This window comes from Rutidosis leptorrhynchoides, chromosome 1 (genome assembly GCF_046630445.1).
Source record: "Rutidosis leptorrhynchoides isolate AG116_Rl617_1_P2 chromosome 1, CSIRO_AGI_Rlap_v1, whole genome shotgun sequence".
NCBI classification, from domain to species: domain Eukaryota; kingdom Viridiplantae; phylum Streptophyta; class Magnoliopsida; order Asterales; family Asteraceae; genus Rutidosis; species Rutidosis leptorrhynchoides.
In genome coordinates this window covers 629301009-629312710 of record NC_092333.1, presented here as the reverse complement: position 1 = coordinate 629312710, position 11702 = coordinate 629301009, and the positions used below count along the sequence as shown (strand labels likewise).

The following is an 11702-nucleotide window of genomic DNA, read 5'->3' as shown; positions in this document are numbered from 1 at the left end:
CCGAACACGCCTTGTTATTCATGGTTTAAAAGGCGGAGCATAACTGTTCTCATGTTAGTTCAGTCCAGCTCAGGCCCAACGCATGATCGCAATGACGTCACTGATCCAGAAACTAATGTATGACTTATGTAATTCTAATTCAAACTATGTAAGGTTGACGTTGACCATTTATATTCAGCTTTGTTCATAAATCAACATCTGCATTTCTAGTTGAATCACCATCATCGTCATTTCTTCTGCATTTTCAGCTCAATATGGTATGATTATCTTTTTATTAATCTGTCATAACGCTACTTCTAAAACTAAACTCAAATCTTTATACTTAAATCATGATGATTGATTTAATGGTGTGTCAGACAGACAAGCTGCAACTATATTCTTTTTTCATGAGCAGTTCTTCATTTCGTGTTTGCATTGCTCTCAATTTAAAAGGTATACTCGTTTTAACTACTTCAATTCTCACTTTTTTATTTTTTATTTTGTGGCAGTTCGGAATTTTGTATTTGTTTAATATGTTGGATGTGAACAGGACTTGAATATGAATATAAACCCATTAATCTCTTCAAAAATGAGCATCACCATCCTGGTAACTAACTTTTTTTTTTCCCTTTTTTTGCTATAAATGAGCATTTTATTGTTAGCTGTACATAAATATTTGTATCTTAAGCTCTTTAAGTTTCAAAATTATAAGAAACATAGTCAACCTTTGAAACCTAACCATCACTAGATAGCCAGTGGTTGAGGCCTTGAGTTCCTTGCAAAAGGTCTTAGGTTCAAATCCCGTATAGGGTAATATTAAGTGGTGGACGGGGATGAGTTGTAAACAGCCAGCGAGTAATCTGTTGGATTTTTTATTTGGGTTTCCAAATATGAGGAAAATGTTAAGTCAAGCCCAAAGCCCAACAATTAGGCCCGTACAAAGTTATCCTTGGCCTTGTATGTCTAGGGCATCATTTAAAGGAAATATGTGCAGCCATTTTTCATATCAAGAGAGTGGAGAGATTAAGAAAAAGAGAGAAACCCCAATTCCCATTTTTTGAAGACTGCAGCTCACAAATCGGGCGATCCCCGGAGATCCGACCGTTGAATATTCACCATTTTTGGATAGCGTGTTTCCTACATATTGGCCAAGGTTTTTAACCGTTGAATTCATCTCAAGTGGTCTCTAACACGAGTTACAGCCTGTCAAATAGTAGCAGCTTTTTGGGTGACGAATTTCCTCTTTTGTCTTTAGATTTTTCATATACTTGTTGATTGTTGTAGTTCAAGAGTATGATGATGTTGTATGCCTCTAGTTAATCTAGAGAAGACTTATTGTATTGATCTCTTGTTGGTGATAGTGGAATTTAAGTGGCCTACGAGTCCCGTGGTTTTTTACTCTCGATTTTGAGAGGTTTTTTCACGTAAAAAGATCGTGTCTTTGTGTTTGCTCAATTATCCTTTAGTTTGTTGATTTGGGGCTGATTTGAATTGCATTTAGTATAATTTATTTGTTAGCATTCTCACGGTTTCATACGGGTCGGGAAAGTATTTGTCAAACGGATGTTTATTTTCGCTTTGGTTGAAAGAGTCAGATGTTTGCTTTCACATGCAGGGTTGCATGGTTCCTTTTGGGATGAGGCTTTAAATACGGCGAGTCATATTATTAATCTAACCCCATGTATTCCTTTCCGTTTTGATGTTCCTAACAGGGTTTGGAGAGGCAAAGATGTTTCTTACCATCATTTACGAGTCTTTGAATGTAAGACATTTGTTCACGTGCCCAAAGATGAGAGGTCAAAGCTTGATATGAAGACTAAGCCATGTGTTTTCCTCGGCTGCGGTGAAGATGATTTTGGGTACATGTTGTATGATCCAGTTCAGAAGTAACTTGTACGAAGCCGAGATGTTGTGTTTTCAGAAAATCAGATGTTGAAAGATGTTGAGAAGACAGAGACAGAGTCAGTTCATCAACATAGTGCTGATCTCACAGTTTTGGATATGGTTACTCCACAACATGTTGATTCACATGTTGGAGATGATGTTCATGATAATGAACATGATGTTCATGATAATGAACATGGTACTGGTGATAATGATGCTCCGGAGCAGGTAGAGATTCCAGTACCAGATATTTAACACCCTGATTTTTTTTAAAACACAGCAGAAGACTTAATTTACATAAATACCCTTAGTTAATTACTTAATTACAAACCACCGGTGTTACATCAAACGACTAGTTACATATTTATAAAAGTTAAGACATCAAAGTTCGTCTTGTCAAACATATCTTTAAACAACCACTTCTATCCCGAAACCCGCTAACATCCAAAACCTGCAAGGGAGGAGGTGAGGGGGTTAGCACAAGGCTAAGTGAATGGAATCATCTAACAGATATAGCATACAGTACCAACTTGTACAACTACAGCAGCTACAACAATCAATAACAGGCAACCGGCAACTAACAACTAATCATCTGGCAACTAACAACTGCAACTGGCATCTAGCAACTAGCAACTATGCTCCAACTAGAGGATCGGCAGCTTGTACGGGCACACGACCACTAGCTGATTAGTCTAGCGTCTACCGATAGTCTTTACTACTGAATCCCCAGTATAGTCATCCACACGCAGGTGATGCGTCGTTCAGCACTATACTTAACAAACAGTAGCCAACTAGACCCAACCACAACTAGGTTGACCTCTCTGAGCTGAACCTAACAACAATAGGTTCCAACTGGCAACTACAACTTGTGCACACAACTGTTAAGCAACTACCACTACGGACAACTGTCACTACGACTGGCATGGCAACTCTACAGTGATCATTATTACAACATATCTACTAAGCATGGCAACTATAACAGTATAACATAGTAGCACAACACACTACTCTATACTACACTCGGAGATAATCCCACTCATCGATTACCAGCAACAGAAGAAACTCAGAATTCTAATCTTACTGAGCCTTCTCTTCGTCTTTATCACCTGAGAATAGACATAACACAGTTAGTAATCATGTCTTGATAACAACCTGTAACACCGGCCATTTTTTTTTTTTTTAACACACAGCGGAAGACATTATTTACAAACACTATATATGTCACGTCATTACATTAATCCGTGTAATTACGTTTAAGTTTACACAACGGTGTTACGTTATTACAAAACATTATTTATACAAAAGTCCACATCAGAGTTGGGTTGTCAAACATGTCTTCTGCAACAGCACCCATCCCGACTAGCAGTACCTAAACCTGCAAGGGGAGAATATGTGGGGGATTAGCGCACCGCTAAGTGAATGGAATCTATCTAACAGATATAGCTTAAGCCACACACAAGCTATATATGAACAACAATACATGCTAACCACCAACTAGCATACAATAAGACAATACGAGGATCGGCGGCTTGTACGAGCACACGACTCCCAGCTGATCGGGCCTGAGTCTACCGATAGTCCCTGCTACTCAATTCACAGTATAGTTATCCAGATGCAGGGGGTGCATCGTTCACACTATACTCCACAATTAGTAGCCTATGGACCTGAAATGTCCCGTTCTTATTGATTAAAAACGTTCCATATTAATTGATTTCGTTGCGAGGTTTTGACCTCTATATGAGACGTTTTTCAAAGACTGCATTCATTTTTAAAACAAACCATAACCTTTATTTCATAGATAAAGGTTAAAAAAAAAACTTTACGTAGATTATCAAATAATGATAATCTAAAATATCCTGTTTACACACGACCATTACATAATGGTTTACAATACAAATATGTTACAACAAAATAAGTTTCTTGAATGCAGTTTTTACACAATATCATACAAGCATGGACTCTAAATCTCGTCCTTATTTAAGTATGCGACAGCGGAAGCTCTTAATAATCACCTGAGAATAAACATGCTTAAAACGTCAACAAAAATGTTGGTGAGTTATAGGTTTAACCTATATATCAAATCATAATAATAGACCACAAGATTTCATATTTCAATACACATCCCATACATAGAGATAAAAATCATTCAGATGGTGAACACCTGGTAACCGACATTAACAAGATGCATATATAAGAATATCCCCATCATTCCGGGACACCCTTCGGATATGATATAAATTTCAAAGTACTAAAGCATCCGGTACTTTGGATGGGGTTTGTTAGGCCCAATAGATCTATCTTTAGGATTCGCGTCAATTAGGGTGTCTGTTCCCTAATTCTTAGATTACCAGACTTAATAAAAAGGGGCATATTCGATTTCGATAATTCAACCATAGAATGTAGTTTCACGTACTTGTGTCTATTTTGTAAATCATTTATAAAACCTGCATGTATTCTCATCCCAAAAATATTAGATTTTAAAAGTGGGACTATAACTCACTTTCACAGATTTTTACTTCGTCGGGAAGTAAGACTTGGCCACTGGTTGATTCACGAACCTATAACAATATATACATATATATCAAAGTATGTTCAAAATATATTTACAACACTTTTAATATATTTTGATGTTTTAAGTTTATTAAGTCAGCTGTCCACGTTAGTAACCTACAACTAGTTGTCCACAGTTAGATGTACAGAAATAAATCGATAAATATTATCTTGAATCAATCCACGACCCAGTGTATACGTATCTCAGTATTGATCACAACTCAAACTATATATATTTTGGAATCAACCTCAACCCTGTATAGCTAACTCCAACATTCACATATAGAGTGTCTATGGTTGTTCCGAAATATATATAGATGTGTCGACATGATAGGTCGAAACATTGTATACGTGTCTATGGTATCTCAAGATTACATAATATACAATACAAGTTGATTAAGTTATGGTTGGAATAGATTTGTTACCAATTTTCACGTAGCTAAAATGAGAAAAATTATCCAATCTTGTTTTACCCATAACTTCTTCATTTTAAATCCGTTTTGAGTGAATCAAATTGCTATGGTTTCATATTGAACTCTATTTTATGAATCTAAACAGAAATAGTATAGGTTTATAGTCGGAAAAATAAGTTACAAGTCGTTTTTGTAAAGGTAGTCATTTCAGTCGAAAGAACGACGTCTAGATGACCATTTTAGAAAACATACTTCCACTTTGAGTTTAACCATAATTTTTGGATATAATTTTATGTTCATAATAAAAATCATTTTCTCAGAATAACAACTTTTAAATCAAAGTTTATCATAGTTTTTAATTAACTAATCCAAAACAGCCCGCGGTGTTACTACGACGGCGTAAATCCGGTTTTACGGTGTTTTTCGTGTTTCCAGGTTTTAAATCATTAAGTTAGCATATCATATAGATATAGAACATGTGTTTAGTTGATTTTAAAAGTCAAGTTAGAAGGATTTACTTTTGTTTGCGAACAAGTTTAGAATTAACTAAACTATGTTCTAGTGATTACAAGTTTAAACCTTCGAATAAGATAGCTTTATATGTATGAATCGAATGATGTTATGAACATCATTACTACCTTAAGTTCCTTGGATAAACCTACTGGAAAATAGAAAAATGGATCTAGCTTCAACGGATCCTTGGATGGCTCGAAGTTCTTGAAGCAGAATCATGGCACGAAAACAAGTTCAAGTAAGATCATCACTTGAAATAAGATTATTATAGTTATAGAAATTGAACCAAAGTTTGAATATGATTATTACCTTGTATTAGAATGATAACCTACTGTAAGAAACAAAGATTTCTTGAGGTTGGATGATCACCTTACAAGATTGGAAGTGAGCTAGCAAACTTGAAAGTATTCTTGATTTTATGTAACTAGAACTTGTAAAATATATGAAGAACACTTAGAACTTGAAGATAGAACTTGAGAGAGATCAATTAGATGAAGAAAATTGAAGAATTAAAGTGTTTGTAGGTATTTTTGGTCGTTGGTGTATGGATTAGATATAAAGGATATGTAATTTTGTTTTCATGTAAATAAGTCATGAATGATTACTCATATTTTTGTAATTTTATGAGATATTTCATGCTAGTTGCCAAATGATGGTTCCCACATGTGTTAGGTGACTCACATGGGCTGCTAAGAGCTGATAATTGGAGTGTATATACCAATAGTACATACATCTAAAAGCTATGTATTGTACGAGTACGAATACGGGTGCATACGAGTAGAATTGTTGATGAAACTGAACGAGGATGTAATTGTAAGCATTTTTGTTTAAGTAGAAGTATTTTGATAAGTGTCTTGAAGTCTTTCAAAAGTGTATGAATACATATTAAAACACTACATGTATATACATTTTAACTGAGTCGTTAAGTCATCGTTAGTCGTTACATGTAAATGTTGTTTTGAAACCTTTAGGTTAACGATCTTGTTGAATGTTGTTAACCCATTGTTTATTATAACAAATGAGATGTTAAATTATTATATTATCATGATATTATGATATATAATATATCTTAGTATGATGTATATACAGTTAAATGTCGTTACAACGATAATCGTTACATATATGTCTCGTTTCGAAATCATTAAGTTAGTAGTCTTATTTTTACATATGTATTTCATTGTTAATACACTTAATAATATATTTACTTATCATTTAACATAATTAACCAAGTGTATCAATATCTTAATATGATTCATATGTACCTAGTAAGACGTTGTTATAACGATAATCGTTATATATATCGTTTTCAAGTTTCTTAAATTAATAGTCTCATTTTTATGTATATAACTCATTGTTAAAATAACTTATGAGATACATACTTATAATAAAAACATGTTAACTATATATATAACCCTATATATGTCATCGTATAGTTTTTACAAGTTTTAACGTTCGTGAATCACCGGTCAACTTGGGTGGTCAATTGTCTATATGAAACATATTTCAATTAATCAAGTCTTAACAAGTTTGATTGCTTAACATGTTGGAAACATTTAATCATGTAAATATCAATCTCAATTAATATATATAAACATGGAAAAGTTCGGGTCACTACAGTACCTACCCGTTAAATAAATTTCGTCCCGAAATTTTAAGCTGTTGAAGGTGTTGACGAATCTTCTGGAAATAGATGCGGGTATTTCTTCTTCATCTGATCTTCACGCTCCCAGGTGAACTCGGGTCCTCTACGAGCATTCCATCGAACCTTAACAATTGGTATCTTGTTTTGCTTAAGTCTTTTAACCTCACGATCCATTATTTCGACGGGTTCTTCGATGAATTGAAGTTTTTCGTTGATTTGGATTTCATCTAACGGAATAGTGAGATCTTCTTTAGCAAAACATTTTTTCAAATTCGAGACGTGGAAAGTGTTATGTACAGCCGCGAGTTGTTGAGGTAACTCAAGTCGGTAAGCTACTGGTCCGATACGATCAATAATCTTGAATGGTCCAATATACCTTGGATTTAATTTCCCTCGTTTACCAAATCGAACAACGCCTTTCCAAGGTGCAACTTTAAGCATGACCATCTCTCCAATTTCAAATTCTATATCTTTTCTTTTAATGTCAGCGTAGCTCTTTTGTCGACTTTGGGCGGTTTTCAACCGTTGTTGAATTTGGATGATCTTCTCGGTAGTTTCTTGTATAATCTCCGGACCCGTAATCTGTCTATCCCCCACTTCACTCCAACAAATCGGAGACCTGCACTTTCTACCATAAAGTGCTTCAAACGGCGCCATCTCAATGCTTGAATGGTAGCTGTTGTTGTAGGAAAATTCTACTAACGGTAGATGTCGATCCCAACTGTTTCCGAAATCAATAACACATGCTCGTAGCATGTCTTCAAGCGTTTGTATCGTCCTTTCGCTCTGCCCATCAGTTTGTGGATGATAGGCAGTACTCATGTCTAGACGAGTTCCTAATGCTTGCTGTAATGTCTGCCAGAATCTTGAAATAAATCTGCCATCCCTATCAGAGATAATAGAGATTGGTATTCCATGTCTGGAGACGACTTCCTTCAAATACAGTCGTGCTAACTTCTCCATCTTGTCATCTTCTCTTATTGGCAAGAAGTGTGCTGATTTGGTGAGACGATCAACTATTACCCAAATAGTATCAAAACCACTTGCAGTCCTTGGCAATTTAGTGATGAAATCCATGGTAATGTTTTCCCATTTCCATTCCGGGATTTCGGGTTGTTGAAGTAGACCTGATGGTTTCTGATGCTCAGCTTTGACCTTAGAACACGTCAAACATTCTCCTACGTATTTAGCAACATCGGCTTTCATACCCAGCCACCAAAAATGTTTCTTGAGATCCTTGTACATCTTCCCCGTTCCAGGATGTATTGAGTATCTGGTTTTATGAGCTTCTCTAAGTACCATTTCTCTCATATCTCCAAATTTTGGTACCCAAATCCTTTCAGCCCTATACCGGGTTCCGTCTTCCCGAATATTAAGATGCTTCTCCGATCCTTTGGGTATTTCATCCTTTAAATTTCCCTCTTTTAAAACTCCTTGTTGCGCCTCCTTTATTTGAGTAGTAAGGTTATTATGAATCATTATATTCATAGATTTTACTCGAATGGGTTCTCTGTCCTTCCTGCTCAAGGCATCGGCTAACACATTTGCCTTCCCCGGGTGGTAACGAATCTCAAAGTCGTAATCATTCAACAATTCAATCTACTTACGCTGCCTCATATTCAGTTGTTTCTGATTAAATATGTGTTGAAGACTTTTGTGGTCGGTATATATAATACTTTTGACCCCATATAAGTAGTGCCTCCAAGTCTTTAATGCAAAAACAACCGCGCCTAATTCCAAATCATGCGTCGTATAATTTTGCTCGTGAATCTTCAATTGTCTAGAGGCATAAGCAATCACCTTCGTTCGTTGCATTAATACACAACCGAGACCTTGCTTTGATGCATCACAATAAATCACAAAATCATCATTCCCTTCAGGCAATGACAATATAGGTGCCGTAGTTAGCTTTTTCTTCAATAACTGAAACGCTTTCTCTTGTTCATCCTTCCATTCAAATTTCTTCCCTTTATGCGTTAATGCAGTCAAGGGTTTTGCTATTCTGGAAAAGTCTTGGATGAACCTTCTGTAGTAACCAGCTAGTCCTAAAAACTGGCGTATGTGTTTTGGAGTTTTCGGGGTTTCCCACTTTTCAACAGTTTCTATCTTTGCCGGATCCACCTTAATACCTTCTTTGTTCACTATGTGACCGAGGAATTGAACTTCTTCCAACCAAAATGCACACTTTGAAAACTTAACGTACAATTCTTCCTTCCTCAATACTTCTAACACCTTTCTCAAATGTTCACCATGTTCTTGGTCATTCTTTGAGTAAATAAGTATGTCATCAATGAAAACAATGACAAACTTGTCAAGGTATGGTCCACACACTCGGTTCATAAGGTCCATGAACACAGCTGGTGCATTAGTTAAACCAAACGGCATGACCATAAACTCGTAATGACCGTAACGTGTTCTGAAAGCAGTCTTTGGAATATCATCTTCTTTCACCCGCATTTGATGATACCCGAAACGTAAGTCAATCTTTGAATAAACAGACGAGCCTTGTAGTTGATCAAATAAGTCGTCAATTCTCGGTAGTGGGTAGCGGTTCTTGATGGTAAGTTTGTTCAACTCTCGGTAGTCGATACACAACCTGAATGTACCATCTTTCTTCTTGACAAACAAAACAGGAGCTCCCCACGGTGATGTGCTTGGTCGAATGAAACCACGCTCTAAAAGTTCTTGTAATTGGCTTTGCAGTTCTTTCATCTCGCTGGGTGCGAGTCTGTAAGGAGCACGAGCTATTGGTGCAGCTCCTGGTACAAGATCTATTTGAAATTCAACGGATCGATGTGGGGGTAATCCCGGTAATTCTTTCGGAAATACATCGGGAAATTCTTTTGCAATGGGAACATCATTGATGCTCTTTTCTTCAGTTTGTACTTTCTCGATGTGTGCTAGAACAGCATAGCAACCTTTTCTTATTAGTTTTTGTGCCTTCAAATTACTAATAAGATGTAGCTTCGTGTTGCCCTTTTCTCCGTACACCATTAAGGGTTTTCCTTTTTCTCGTATAATGCGAATTGCATTTTTGTAACAGACGATCTCTGCTTTCACTTCTTTCAACCAGTCCATACCGATTATCAAATCAAAACTCCCTAACTCTACTGGTATCAAATCAATCTTAAATGTTTCGCTAACCATTTTAATTTCTAGATTCCGACATATATTATCTGCTGAAATTAATTTACCATTTGCTAATTCGAGTAAAAATTTACTATCCAAAGGCGTCAATGGACAACTTAATTTAGCACAAAAATCTCTACTCATATAGCTTCTATCCGCACCCCAATCAAATAAAACGTAAGCAGATTTATTGTCAATAAGAAACGTACCCGTAACAAGCTCCGGGTCTTCCTGTGCCTCTGCCGCATTAATATTGAAAACTCTTCCGCGGCCTTATCCATTCGTGTTCTCCTGGTTCGGGCAATTTCTAATAATGTGGCCCGGTTTTCCACATTTATAACAAACTATATTGGCATAACTTGCTCCGACACTACTTGCTCCGCCATTACTCGTTCCGACACCATTTGTTCCTTTCATTCTATTAACCCCTGGTCCGTAGACCTCACACTTCGCCGCGCTATGACCATTTCTTTTACACTTGTTGCAAAATTTGGTGCAGAACCCCGAGTGATACTTTTCACACCTTTGGCATAGCTGCTTCTGATTGTTGTTATTGTTGTTGTTGCGGTTATTATTGTTGTTGGGATGATTGTTGTAGTTGCTGTTGTTGTTGTTGTTGTTGTTGTTGTTGTTGGGCCGTTTGTTGTAGTTGCGATTGATATTGCGATTGTTGGGATAATTGTTGCTATTATTGTTGTAATTGCTGTTGTTGTTGTATTGGTGATTCTTATCACCGTTTTCCTCCCACTTTCTTTTGACTTGCTTCACATTGGCCTCTTCAGCAGTCTGTTCTTTAATTCTTTCTTCAATCTAGTTCACTAGTTTGTGAGCCATTCTACATGCCTGTTGTATAGAGGCGGGCTCGTGTGAACTTATATCTTTTTGGATTCTTTTCGGTAATCCTTTCACAAACGCGTCGATCTTCTCTTCCTCGTCTTCGAATGCTCCCGGACACAATAGGCACAATTCTGTGAATCGTCTTTCGTACGTGGTAATATCAAATCCTTGGGTTCATAACCCTCTAAGTTCTGTCTTGAGCTTATTGACCTCGGTTCTGGGATGGTACTTCTCGTTCATCAAGTGCTTGAATGCTGACCACGGTAGTGCGTACGCATCGTCTTGTCCCACTTGCTCTAGATAGGTATTCCACCATGTTAACGTAGAACCTGTGAAGGTATGCGTAGCGTACTTCACTTTGTCCTCTTCAGTACACTTACTTATGGCAAACACCGATTCGACCTTCTCGGTCCACCATTTCAATCCGATCGGTCCTTCGGTTCTATCAAATTCTAAAGGTTTGCAGGCAGTGAATTCTTTGTAGGTGCATCCTATACGATTTCCTGTACTGCTAGATCCAAGGTTATTGTTGGTATGTAGCGCAGCCTGTACTGCGGCTATGTTTGAAGCTAGAAAAGTACGGAATTCCTCTTCATTCATATTCACGGTGTGTCGAGTAGTCGGTGCCATTTCCTTCAAAATAGTCAAATGGAACAAGTTAATCATACAGAATATTAAGAGTAGTTAATAGTATTTCGTAGCATAATATGAACTCATTTATAAAAGCTTTTTCTTCATATTAGCGTTTTATAAGT

General features: G+C 36.7%; 1 protein-coding gene across 1 annotated transcript in view; it reads left to right on the top strand.

The window, feature by feature from the left end:
• Nucleotides 1–332: 332 nt before the first annotated feature.
• Nucleotides 333–11702, top strand: part of LOC139885632 (glutathione S-transferase zeta class-like) — a 75809-nt gene continuing 64439 nt past the window's right edge. The window contains exons 1-2 of the mRNA XM_071869382.1: nucleotides 333–432; nucleotides 530–586. Coding sequence (XP_071725483.1) covers nucleotides 333–432; nucleotides 530–586 — 157 coding nt within the window. The remainder of the gene's footprint in view (nucleotides 433–529; nucleotides 587–11702) is intronic.